The following is a 14417-nucleotide window of genomic DNA, read 5'->3' as shown; positions in this document are numbered from 1 at the left end:
TAGACCCATTTACATGTGCGGAATTATTTTTATTTTTGCGGTTTACACAGGTTACAGGTCGCAGGTTACAGGTCACAGGTTACAGGTCACAGGTTACAGGTCAACAAAGTGCAGACCGGAAAAAAGATAATAAGATCATAACATATACATAACATAACATCAATACATAAGGCATTAAATTACAAAAAAGTAATACATGTTATTTAGATATTATAAAATGACAATTGAGTAGAATAACAACCTAGTGACACTTACTTACAAAAATAATGACAAAATCATAAAATATGATGCCTAACAAGACAAAAGCACGAAAAATATTTATCATCATGCAAAATGTGATGTGGATGGTGTGAATGGATAAAAAATGGCACCAAACAGAAGCTTGCAAGGTCCCTAAGAGAGTGGTTTTAGAAGGATGGAACCAATTAATTATTCAGTTATTATTTTAATGTCTTAATGACAATTTTTGACAAAAATATTAACAGAATCATAAAATCTGATGCAAGAAAAGACAAAAAACACGAAAAATATTTATAATACAGAATGTGATGTTGATAGTGTGAATGGGAGATTCTACTCAAAGTTGTACATGTCTTTTCCGCAACAGGGTACCAAAATGCCAAATTTCAAATTGGTTTAGGAACTAATATTTTGCCCTAAAAAGTTAGTTATAGTATTGCCTTTCTTGAATCTGAAGTCTGCCCCAAAGATTTCTGATAATTTTAAGTCTTTCCTTACCATTCTCGTAGAGTCATCAATTTTTGTTAAGAAATTATTGAAACCAAGTTTAGCTCATTTAAAATTTCCTGTTGAATGAGGAACATCAAGACTGGGTCGAAATAAAGACCAGCTTGGTTACCAACTTAGAACAACTGTTTTCTGCTCTTAAAACTACTTATCACTATCAAAATTTACCAAACTGTTGCGGAAAGGACATAAACTGAAATTTTAAGTATGCAACTGTTTTCAAAAACTGTCAAGAAAGCAATTATTCATGGTTTAAAGTATTTAGTATTCAATTTTACAGTTTTAAATTGCTTAAAAATCATAAGTATGACTTTTTGTGTATTCCTAAATAAAATAAATTAGTTCTCAAATAATGTTGCGGAAAGGACAAAAATTAGAGGGAACAGACTCTTGAAGGTTACACAGAATAAGAAGATCGTGAACGGTGTAGACTGTTTGGTCTGGATTGAATGATAAGATGTCCTTAAGAGCTTTCTTTAATGTTGCCCCAATGCCATCTGGGATACCTTTACCATGTCCACTTTCAAGCCAAATCCATTTAATATCAATTTTATTATTCAGAATATGAATGTAATAGCCAGCACATGGTTCTGTTTCTGTACTGAGATGTTAGCGAATCAGAAATAAAGTTTATTTTCTTAGCACCAGTCTTCACTAGTTCATCAAGAATTGGTTGAATGCTTGTCATGACTGCGGGAGCTTTATGGTCAGTGCAATCACTGATGGCGCAACGAGAATATCTGCTTATTTCGAACCATATGTACATTGGGTGAAGGCAAACTGTATCTTCATGATAATACGCTGACTTTTCTTCACTTTGTCGCATTTTGGCATTTTCTGACCAATCGAGCTGAATGGTGATAACGTCAGACTTAGATTGGGCCTCTTCTCTTGCAAGTTTAAATGCTTTGTATTGCGAGTGAACACGAGACTTGTGGTCATGCATTATTTTCAATTCGTTGAGAAGTCTTTTTTTGAATTTGGTGAAACTTAAAGTTACTAGAACTTCACAGCTAACTTTCTTTAACCTTCTTTTTTTTTTCTTCGTGGTTTCAATTTTCTGCCATTCTGAAAATGTAATAGGCGCACTGAAGTTAAGATCCTTAACTTTTCTGACAAGCTCATCAATATTGCGATAATCCATAGTGTCATTCCATCTTAGGTCAGTGCGTTTTGTGAATTTTCTTAGTGCCTCAAGTTTTATTTCGGGATTCAAGCGCATTACACAAAGACAGGTTCCCCAATCGTTTGGGTTAGGCTTCACCACATTGAAAGGGCAATTTTGCGAAAAATATGATAAACTGCACTCGTTGGAGTTTTCAGCCTTGAATTTCTCAAATAATGAAGAAATTGAACACAAACGATATCTGAGGGACAGGATCTCGTCGGGATCTGCAGGGTTTTTCTTCATTTTTTTGTATCCGTACACATACGTGAGACATCATCTTGTAGAAAAAACTTTCTTACTAGTTCTTGTAACTCAGTTAAAGCTTCCTTTTCTGAGTTAAATGAAACGTTCAAAAGTTTTACCCCAAGCTCTTGCCTCATTTTGGTGTTAAAGCCCAACTGGGAGACCATCATGCACCAGTTTAGATTTTACTTTCTTCTTCTGAGATGGACTTGGGCTCCATAGCTTCATTTTGGGTACTGGAGCTTGTTGAAGAAGAGGAGTGTTCATTATTTGATGAAGATGACTGTTCACCGGTGCTTGTATTATTTTTTTCATAAGATCTTCTCAAGCGTCTCATCTTATTCTTTACAATAGATTTTTGTGGAGTGGAAAAAGTGTTATCAGTTCTGGTTTGCAACCTTTTCAACCCTTTCTGTTTTGCTCTATAGTTTTTCTTTGCCAACCCTAACCCTAACAACCCTAAACAACTTCATTCTCGTTAGATTTTCTGTCTTAAGCTACCTTTCTGTTTGCAGCATTCTTTCTTTCGCGATCTTGATCCTTTAACTTTCCATGTAGCCTTTTGTTCTGATAAATAATTGCTCTTTTTTCTCTTGATCTCTCTGTGCTAGTTTTACCCATTTTACTATTATATCTAATCTAAAGAAAAAGATACACTTTTAAATATGAAACAATTTGTGTTAGGCTAAAACCTTTAGAAAATGAACTATCATCACAACATCAAATTTCATATTTGATTGTTTACAAAAAGTTATCTCTGCACGCCAAACATTTTCCATTCAAAATTGAATGTTTACAAATCAGCAATGCAATGTCTTCATGAAAAGTTCAAAATTAAAAGAATAACATTGGAAGAACTAAAAGTAGTCCAAAAAACCTAAATACATCGAAAAAACATACCAAACTAACTCAGAAATTCAGTTTTAAAAAAGTGTTGCGGAAAGGACATTAGTGTTGCGGAAAGGACATCATGTTTGAACCTTGATTACTTGTGAACAACACAACATTCAGAAACCAAACTTATAAAAATAATTTCTTTATAACAATGCTAGCAAACTGAATAAAGAATTCAAGCCTCTACATCCCATGGAAAAAAATTGTGTACAAATGTTTAGCGTTGCGGAAAGGACAGATTTTGGGACCATGACTTATTGACTTCCAAAGATGTATGAATTCTAGATCAAGTACAGCATCCTTTTAAAATCAAAAAAGATTCTATCAATGCTAGATAGAAGAGCTTTTAAAAAAAACCTGTTTTGGGTGGAATAGCAACAGTAGAAACAATTTTCTGACTCAAACAACAAAAGTGTTGCGGAAAGGACAAAATTTGGAGCCATAAATGAAACCTGAAGTAAATACCATATGATTTTATTAGAAGCAAAGAAGGAAAAAAATCATACAAAAATTTACCTTCCCCATACCGTTAGAGTATGAAATCAAGTCACTGTAATGGTAGAACCCTTTATAAATGGTACATTTCAGTCTCAGTTCAAAGGGCACTTTTTTGAAAAAATGCCAAAAATTGGCTTTTTTCAACTTTGGACTCAAATTTTTGAAAATGACAGTCCATGTGCCAACTTAAACTGAATTTCCCATGGGGGCACATGTAAAGTAGAAGCTTTAAGCCAATAAAACCCCTGCCAGATCGTCTCCTTGAATAGCTATATCAAAAACTGTTGCGGAAAGGACAATGTACAACTTTGAGTAGAATCGCCCGAATGGATATAAAACGGCACCAATCAGAAGCTTGTGAGGTCCCTAAGAGAGTGGTTTTAGAGGGATGAAACTAATTAATTATTCAATTGTTATTTTAATGACTTAATGACAATTTTTGACAAAAATATTGACAGAATAATAAAATATCATGTCTTACAAGAGAAAAACACCAAAAATATTTAGCATACCGAATGTGATGATAACAATATGGCTGGATATAAAAATACACCAGTCAGAAGCTCGTGAGTTCTCTGAGAAGCTAGTTTTAGAGCGATGTGTTTTATATATGTAACCATCATATAACATTACAAACATTACAATATGTAATATACCTGTTATATGTATAATATGGTTTCAAATATTTTCTGGTCTGCGTTATACACGGCGCAAACTGCGAAAGATCGATAAAAGCACATGGTTAAATTTTGATGTTTGAAATGGTTTTATATGGATGAAATTGCTTGAGAATTATGTTTTTGATAATTCTTTGTGTTTTCCAAACATTTTCCTCTGCAATGACATTGATTAGAGTCAACCTGTCATCACTGACCTGTAACCTGTAACCTGTGACCTGTAACCTGTGCTTTACACAAACCGTTATTTTTGCGTATAAACAAGGCCTTAAAAATCGAAACGCTGTCTCGGGAATTGAATGACAAAATTTGGTTGGTTGATATTTGGCTGCTGCACGTTTTATTTTGTTTCAAACTTTCAAGTTTTAATTAATTGTCTTGTGAACTTGATTCAGGTAACTCTCATCCTTGTTGTGCAAATACATCCTGTAGATGACTAATGTTGTTTTTTCTGAAAGCTAGATTTCCTAGTGTGACTAACTGCCAGGCCAGCAGGGCGCAGGGGATATGCAGCAACGACCTACTGTCAACTGCTCTAACTTGGCCTTGGGACGATGGTTGAAACATGAGACTGTTGATATTCTGGCTTGTATTTGCACTTACTGTTAAATCTCTTTGACAACAAATTTGTTTTGATATCCGCCAGACGATCTCAATCGAACATAATAGACCATGTTGAATAATTATGTACTCCAGCATAAAAACAATGATACATCCATGCATAATTTTTAGAATATGCATAATACTGTAATTATGCATGGCTGTATCATTGGTTTTATGCTGGAGTACATAATTATTCAACATGGCTGCCTCTTTAAAAAAAGGTCTGTCGAACGCAATCGAATTTCAATTGAACGCCAAAATTCTGGGTAATATTCGACTGGTTCGACTGTCGTTGTTTATTGTTGTTGTTGTCAGAAAACCTTGCCCGGTTCGGAAGCGTATTGTTGATTGGGCCATACTGCTTTCTAACTGTCAAAACAAAGATGGCGGCAAAAAATAGACAATCAACTCCAGACGATTTCAATCAAATCTGAAAATTGCGGTAATATTCGATTGAGATTCGATTGCGTTCAACAATCGAATTTCAATCGGTCAATTGCGCTCAATTTGGTTCGACTGGTTCGATTGTCGATACCGGTCGATTAAGGACCCACCGACGCGCCTGACTTAACGAACACCGGACACGCGAAAGTCCCGTGTAAAATGATCATAGTATGAACCCCCCCTTTTTTTAAGGGGGGGATCCGAGTTTTCAAGGAAGGCTTTATAGGGGGGGATGGGCAATTTTCCAGTTAAAATGGGGGGTTTGAGCTTATAGGGGGGGATCAAATAAAAATGGGGGGGATAGTAACTTTTTGGTTAAAAAAATCTTATTTCTTATTTTTCCTAGTTTTTCCTAGTTTTACTATTATTAGTTTACTGTTTATTTGCTAGTGTTTTCAAGTTCATTGACTATTGGTACGAATTCACACTGAAAAATATACTTCATTCATCAAAATTCTTCCCCAATACTGGGAGTACAAATTATATGCTGGGGGCTCGGACCCCTGTAAATGGTGCGGGATCAAAAAATTTTAAAAATAGGGGTGATACCTTTATAGGGGGGATGAAATATTAATGGGGGGGGTTCAGACCCCTCTGCACACTATGATGATTTCTACACAGGACTTAAGGAAGTCGCACGTCTGGTGTCAGAGTAGGATATTTTTTCCCACCGGACAATCAAAACACCGGACATGACCAGTCCGGTGCGTCCGGTGTTTCTTAATTTTTTGTTTCATAAATGTCCGGCGTCCAAAATTCCCTGTAGGCAACACCAGACTGACACCGGACTTATTGCGTCCGGTGTAGCGAAAGGATACTTTTTGCCACCGGACAAATACACCAGACAGTCCGGTGCGTCAGCAGGGTCCTTTCGATTGAGATCGTCTGGTGATATCAATCATACTTTCTGTCATAACATGTTACAATAAGGGGGTCAACTTAATGTCGATTCTGAATGGACATGTAAGTTGAACAATTCTTCCCATCCACGACTAACGTCAAACTGACGCAAATGGGTGGAGGTTAGAGTCTGTGACGCTAAGAAATTTCACCAGAAATATCAATTTTTGAAATGTTTATTCCGTGACAAATGTTGCTTTCCCCATTTCTTTTCCTCCACGTGCGTTTGCGTAGGGTAAAATGGCGAAATGCGAAAATCTAATTTGGCAAAAATTTTTTGAAAAATGACCCTAGAAGCTTTGACTTTATCTTTTTATTCCATGAAGAGATTACTTTCAAATAAAAAATATATTGACAATGAATGAGTAAGCTTTCTAGAAATCCAAACATAAATTGCATAGCTTTTACCAAAAAATAGCACTTTAGGATCGGAAACAGTCAAAAACCAGCTTTTTCCAATTTCCTTGAGTTACAGGAATTAATTCCTTGTTTGTTTTGATCTGAAATTTTCAGTAGGGGTGGCCAACATGGTTCCCTTGCTCATATCAGAGGAGGCCGAGACGGGGGTAAGAGAATTAAAGTTTCTAAGTAAAATCTTAATTATCACCCAAAAAAGTGCCTTTTTTGTCCATATCTTTTAAATAGATAGTCCCAGCCTTATCCCTCCTTCAGTAAAGCTTGCTACTGTATACCTTTTTTCCTTCAGAAAAACCAAAGATATTGGCCTTAATTGCTTGTTTTCAGTTCCTGTAGCCAATAGTGTGACCTGTATTTCTATTTTATTTGGCGCAGGTTTTTCAATAGAGGTGTCACATGACTCAAATCCCGTAGTCTTATTGGACTAGAGAAAGCGAAAGTGAAATCGCGCGATCTGATTGGATGGAAAAAGACCAGGGAACTGGAACCAAATGGAATTCTCTGGAATTCTCATTCTAAAACGGGACGAGATGGAGTTTTTACAAGCTCTTATTTGATTTGGTTGGTCGTTAACCAGTAATAAAACAATTTTGTTACTTTTTCTAAAGAACGCGTCATTTTTATTACTTCAAATGACCAATTATTAAAGTATCTTATAAAAACTCCATGTCATCTGTCTAAAACAAGATGGCGGCGAGAAAAGCACGTCTTTTGCTTCGGACGAAAAGTTGTAAATTCTGGTTGTTTTATCTTATCTTATACATCTCATTTACTTTAATTAGTAGAGGCTTCTTCAATGTTTGGGGAAGTTAAGTCTATAAAAGTTATTTGTTTTTCGGTGGAAAAAAGTGTTTAAAAAAAAGCATTTTTTGTGCTCAAGGTTTATTTTTCTTCGCAAATTTTTGTCTTCAATCTTGAATAGATGAACGAGTATTTCACTGATGGTTATGATTTTTTTCACAGAACATAGTAAAACTATTCAGGAACTTGGACCTTTTTACAGAACTTCAAAAAATCTGTTAGTTCTGGAGATATATTGAAAAGTTTAGACATAGGTAGTTCGCATTGTGTTTCGTGTTCCCAAACCAAACGCATGTGCCTCATTTTATATACCTACCATAACCTGGTCTAATGTCGACATCGATATCCCTCGTCTAAATTCGACACCCTTTTCTAGAGCTGAAAATAAAAGAAAGGTCAAAACTATTTTTCTTTGCTTAGTGGTAAGAGAGGAAAAATTATTTTACAATCACCGCTTCCAACTTTCATATTATTCCTATCACTAAAGAAGGGTGTCGAAATTAGAAGACGGATGTCGAGATGAGACCAACTTACGGTAATAAGTATTTGTTCACTTTTTGCTATTTTATAGAACAATTTTATTTTAAACAAAACAAACGACCTAATGTTTATGTCTCTCTCATGTTCCTTTTGTTTAGACGGTCATCGCGGCCCTTAAATTTCGCCAACGGTCGGTCTTTTTTTGTGAAATGCCGCTATTCTGTTGATTATGATTACGGAGATAATTAATTCTGGCAACTTTCCGAAAAAAGTTTAGAAATCATCTCCATTTTTGAAATGTAAACTGAGCAAGCCGTAGCGAAATTAAAGATGGCTGACGAACCAGCGATGAAAGTGAAAGAGAGAGTTTCATTGATTTTTGATAATTTTTAATTATTGACATTTAAGAGGTGGGACGTGGGGGTTTTCAAATTAGCGTCAATTTGACGTTAGTCGTGGGAAGAATCGATATGTGAGTGACCCCTAACTTTCACTGATATGCACTCGTTATTTGTTTATCCTCCAGGTGATAGGCGGTTAGGCGGCAGGCGTTCTCTAATTCTCCAATCGGCATCCGGTCATTCTGAATGAAAACAAAAAAGTTAGAAAGGGCCTACAAAACATTGACCCCTTGCTCACAACTTACTGAAACTGTAAAATTGCAATTCAGGTGCTGAACCGTATAATTCAATTGATCAAATATTTGCTAGAAATCCATTCCCAAAACAATATTTGTATTTTTCAGGATTTTACCCATAATGCAATTGCGCCTGTTTATTTGTCAAAACAGCTTTGAAGAGTCAAAACTTTTATTCATGCTTCATTTTCAACGTATGTTACTAATGTTTTTCTAAATCTCCATCAAATTTATGCAATACAGTATGACCATGTTTTGAGAAAGTTGATTTCCAGACTTAATTGGCCACTACCATAAATGAGCTTCAAAATAGGATTTCTTTGGGGTGCAACCATTTTCTTACCACTGATGATCTGCAACACTATCGTAAAGCTAGAATTGCTTCGCTTGAGAAAATGATTGACAAATTGAATTTTTTTTCACCCCTGAGGGAGTTCGTAGGTGTTCTAGGGGGTGGCTTTTTTAACTTGGCTTAATCTAACCTGCAGCTTATCATTTCAATGGAAGCTGTTTGATTGTTTACAGGGTTCTTGACATAAAATTTTTGTTTGATTGTCCAATGATGACAGTGCTGTTATTAATTTTGTTAGATCTGACAAATTGATGTTTGTGAGTGATTGATGAATCGTATTCTTTTTTTCATGTTTAGATGCTGTTTTAGAGCTTTAGAGCTAGCCTGATTTATAGGTAGTATCTTTCCCACTGGTTTTTCTTGTATCCACTGAAGTACGGAGTAATTGGTTATGCAATAACCAGAATAGACTGTGGCGTCCCCCTACAGGAGCATTTTTATTTTCATTTAATTTTAATCTGAATTGATTTTTCTATACCAGTAGCCGTGCACCAGGCTAAAAAGTACATACATAATCGCTAGGCTATTTCATATTCAAACCCAATGTTTGTATGTGTAATTTCAAAATTGACAGACAGACACTTAATTAGTTATATATGAAACACAGTAAGATAAAAATTAGAAAATGCATGGAAATTGATCTTCTATCAAGCTATCGTGTGGGATCATTAAAAAAATAATGTTTGAACTGCTGGAGTCAAAATGATATTTCTTCTAGCAAAAGGCCTATTTTCTGAAAGATGAAAGATCTTTCTTGCAAAAGCAAATTGTAACAGATTGTAAAATGTTTTGATAAATTTTCAGAGACCTTCGCGAAATTTGAAAAATATCCAACTGTAGATGAGTTAATGAATGGGTTAATCCTGCCATTTAGGAAAAACTTTTTACACTGGGGCTGTGTGACTGATGATTTTAGTTTTTCAAGACAATATCTGTTCCCGTCATAGATTGAAAAAAAATAAAATGGAAAATGAGAATGAAGAAAGTGTGATTGCGATACCAAAGGTTGAGAAACCATTGCAACAATTATCTGTCAATGGACCTGGGCTTCATCAACATGATATACTTGAATCAGAAGTCTTCTGTTTGTCTTCACGTCCAGACATTTTAAATGGAATGATGAAATCACTCTCCTCGTTGAGACAAGATGAGTCATTATGTGACGTTACATTGATTGTTGGTAGCACGTCTATCAAAGCTCATAAAATTGTGCTTGCAGCAGCTACACCTTATTTCAATGCTATGTTTACTAATCAGATGCTAGAGAGCTCTTTACAAGAAGTGACTATCCAAGAACTCGATGCTCAATGTATTGTTGAACTTGTCAATTTTATTTACGGTGAAAACCTTATTGTGAGGACTGAGAATGTACAAAATTTATTGTCGGCTGCTTCGCTGTTACAAATAACATGTGTTAAAGATGCCTGTGTAAGCTTCCTAATGAAGAAATTACATCCAGAGAATTGTTTAACTGTCCGCCATTTAGCAGATATGTATTCGGCTGCTGAACTTCTACAAGCTGCTAATTCTTTTCTTGACAAAAATTTTGTGGATGTTTCACAATGTAATGAATTTTTGCAGTTGCAGTTTGATGATTTGGCTGAACTGATCAAGAAAGATGATTTGAATATTCGGTCTGAGGAGCAAATTTTCGAAGCTGTGCTTTCTTGGGTGAAAACAGATTGTGAAGGACGGAAAGGACATTTACCAGAACTGTTAAAATACGTCCGATTACCACTGTTGTCACCTCAATATTTAAGTGATCGAGTGTTGTCTGAAGAGATCATTCGTAGCAATATTGTGTGTAGAGATCTAATCGATGAAGCAAAAGACTTCATGTTAATGCCTGAACGCAGAAAACATTTAAAAAGTGAACGCACTTTACCTAGACGTTGTAGCGAGGCGGCTGGTTTGATTTATATTGTTGGTGGTTTAACGTCTTCTGGCGAATCGTTATCCACTGTCGAAAAGTATGATACAATCTTAGGGAAATGGACACCAGTTTTACCGATGGCTATACAAAGGAGTAGAGTGGGTGTGGCAATCTTGGATGGGAAATTGTATGCTATTGGCGGTTTCGATGGTAACGTACGGTTGAATGATGTGGAAAGATATGACCCCAATACAAACAGGTATGTTAGTTGTCAATGAAATTGACATACATATTTTAATAATTCTTTTTGCTTCTATTTGAAAAGGGTTAACAGCCTACTGTTTGGTAAGAAGTTTCCCTTGTGGTAGTGAAGGAAAAGTGAATATCTTACCTAGTATGTTACTCTTTGAAGTTTTCAAAAGATTGAAAATAAAAAGAAACTTCTATTTCTGAACCACAATATTTTCGGGCAATACCTCATATTATATATAGTTCTTGCTTTTGCACATATCAACTGTCCAAGATCTAGACCAAGTCTAGGGTCATTGACTTCCCTTCAACTAAGAATTATACTTGTATTCATGATATGCACCATTGCAATGTCTTCTGACATTACATCACGAACCCAACAGCTGATTGGTTGTGAGTGATGTAAAATCAGTCAATACGTCACTTGCAACCAATCAGCTGTTGGGTCCGTGGAAGACATTGCAATGGTGCATATCATGAATTATAACATGATCTTTTTTTCTTTTGTCAGTTGGAAGAAAGTATGTCCAATGAACATCCGTCGAAGTGCAGTAGGAGCTGCAGTGTTGGCGAATAAGATCTATGTTGTGGGTGGATATGATGGTAATTCGTCATTGAACAGTGTGGAATGTTATGATTCTGAAATGAACCAATGGAAATTCGTTGCGTCCATGTCAACGTTGAGAAGTGCAGCTGGTGTCACCTCGCTCAATGGTATGTGCTCTTTTCCTTTAGTTTTCTTTGTTTTATTGATGTCGGTCTAGATCTTTGACTGTGGAATCTTGATTTCCATGGCACTTTATGTAAAAATACTACTGTTTAGATTTGTGTTAAGATGAAGATTTCACCATTTTGCATCACTTCAGCTAGAATTCAAAAAAGTCGCTGTAATTTTCTTTTTGGATATTGATTTTTGGTTAGGTGAGGCTAATCTAATTTGTTGTTTTACGGGCCAAGCTATCCAAAAAAGAATGTCCGTCGGTCGGCGAAAAAATAAAAATAAAAGTATAAAATCTCCCAAACAAAAACTACTTCCTCTTGACAAAAATGCGAAGTAAAAAATAAAAAGACAATAAAAATGTCGAATTCATGGATAAATTGAAAAATTGAACATAAAATTGGAAAAGCTACCAAAAGTTTGAAAATTTGGCAGTCTGTAAGGCAATGAAAATAAAAATGTACTACCAAAATCAATTACATTTTTATTTCGGTTTTGAATATCAGGTTCGGTCAGGCCCGTAAAACAACTAACCAAATTTTGGTCTCGCCTTACGGAATTTTCATGAAAAAGACGCAACTGTGAGTAGGTATTTAATATACTTTTTGTGATTCATCTATGGTATTCTTTATTTTTCAATTTCTCAGGTAAACTGTACAGTGCTGGTGGCCACGATGGTTTGACCATATTTTCTTCAGTTGAAGCTTACGATAGCACGCTCCGTCAATGGCGTCTTGTCGCTCCTATGTCCGTCAGAAGATGTCGTCTCGGACTTACCGTTCTTAACAGCCGTATTTACGCGACGGGGGGTTACGATGGATCCTCGTTTCTAAGCTCAGTCGAATATTACGATATTTGTAACGACCAATGGATTTACGTTGCACCGATGACGAAACGTCGTAGCCGAGTATCCTCGGTCACTCTCGGTGGCAAAATTTTCGCTGTCGGAGGATATGACGGAGCAACAAACTTGAGCACTATAGAGACTTATGATCCGTGGGCGAATGAATGGACTTCGGAGACAGAGATGGGTATGCATGACGGTGGTGTGGGCGTGGGCGTTTTACCACGTTTAACTTGAGCAATGCATCAAAGCGAAACCTATATTCGAAGTTATTATTTGATGTATCGGGATGCATTTTAGCTTGTGGATATTAAACCAACGGAAAATTTAATAACATTGTCCTTGTTCGGAAACAGACTTTTTCTTTACGTTTGTATTGGAACAGAATTTCCAGTGACATTTAAAGATTATAATCGGACAAGATCTATTCGGAAAAGTTTAATTTCCAATCATGAACGTCTGTTGTATTACCAACAATAACATTACAGTTCACTGTTTTTATTTTTTATACGTGTTTGATTGATTATGTTTACATTCATTATGTGTACAGCATAACCTAAACTACTATGTTTTTTTTTTTCGAGTTAAAATTATCTCAAAAGCGCATTCTCATTTTTTTCGCATATAATTCAATAATACAATTGTCAACAACAGGCATGTCGGGACATTTAATGCAAATAATCTTTCCAATTTAGCGATTTCTGTAGGTTTTGACGTTTATTACGGCCCTAATAGCACAACGCTATGCAAACGTCATAATTATTACTTTTAACATTTGACCGAAATTCAATCCCACAATCCTTTTCATCATGATTTGTTATGCGTTTTGTATTGGCAATAAGTGTAATTGACTTACAAAAGCACTTAATGCAAAGGATGATGGGACTAAAACTCGGGCAAACAGTAATTTTGATGTCTATTTTTAGAAACACTGCGGTATGCTATTGGCTATGGGTGATTACGAGTGGGCTTAAAAGGAGTCTATAAGTTATGTCGGTATAAGTGCGAAAATGATTTCATATGGTCCCTTTAAAAACTATATTTCATTTTTACTTTATATTTGTGAATTGTTGTTGCATGATAGATACCTCGTGCGATGAGATACAACCGAAAGCTAGAGAGGGATCGTCAACATTTTCCAGGCAATTAAGAGTGATGTTTAAAGATTCGCGCCACATCTCGGATGATGAATCTAGAACTTCCTTTGGTTTTTTGCGCTTCACATTTTTCAAATGTTGCTTCCAACCAAGGGTTGAATGAAAAGCACGCGTGTTGCACTACTTATGGAGAAAATAAATGGCTTCGATTCCTTAATATAAGATTCCGCTCTAGCCTTTAGCTATATCTCATTTTGTCTCGTGTACCCAGAACAAAGAATATTAGATTATTAAAGTAGGACAATAGATAATACCATAATAATTGTAAATATATTTGAATTTTTAGCCCAATAATAATTTATCATTTAGCGGAATTTAATGCAATATCTGTTTCACGTACCATACTGCCCTAAATAAGGTGTCACTGGACAGATAATTATCTCTACTTACACGAATCCCAGGTAATGTTTCAATAGCAGATTGGACCAGAAAAAATTCATTTATAAAGTTTTCAGTCCTGGCCTGGATTAAGGATTGCTTTTTCGCGAATTGTTTTGTGGAAAAATTCTTTGAAATGTTAACTTTGAACTAGAAATGAGGCTCCTTTTGTTAAAATCCTACCTCTATTTACAGGCAAAACATTGATCCCGTTTATCAATCTCGAAGGGATAAAGAAACGTACATGAAATCAAATTTTTAATTTTTCATGAATTAGTTCTTTCACTCAAAAAATATCGTTCAAAATATTCAAAACAAGGGTCACTTTTTGGTGAAT

The 14417-nt window shown here is 35.5% G+C and overlaps 1 protein-coding gene across 1 annotated transcript; it reads left to right on the top strand.

Moving 5' to 3' along the window:
* Positions 1–9780: 9780 nt before the first annotated feature.
* Positions 9781–13103, top strand: LOC136818728 (kelch-like protein 18). The gene is made up of 3 exons (XM_067074964.1): positions 9781–10993; positions 11495–11697; positions 12349–13103. Exons 1-3 carry the CDS (start codon positions 9825–9827, stop codon positions 12780–12782), a joined length of 1806 nt encoding a protein of 601 aa, XP_066931065.1. The 5' UTR covers positions 9781–9824; the 3' UTR covers positions 12783–13103.
* Positions 13104–14417: the final 1314 nt, after the last annotated feature.

This window comes from Clytia hemisphaerica, unplaced genomic scaffold, assembly GCF_902728285.1.
Source record: "Clytia hemisphaerica strain Z4C2 unplaced genomic scaffold, Clytia hemisphaerica genome assembly, whole genome shotgun sequence".
NCBI classification, from domain to species: Eukaryota; Metazoa; Cnidaria; class Hydrozoa; order Leptothecata; family Clytiidae; genus Clytia; species Clytia hemisphaerica.
The sequence above is the reverse complement of the archived record's forward strand: the minus strand, read 5'-3'. Positions and strand labels throughout refer to the sequence as shown.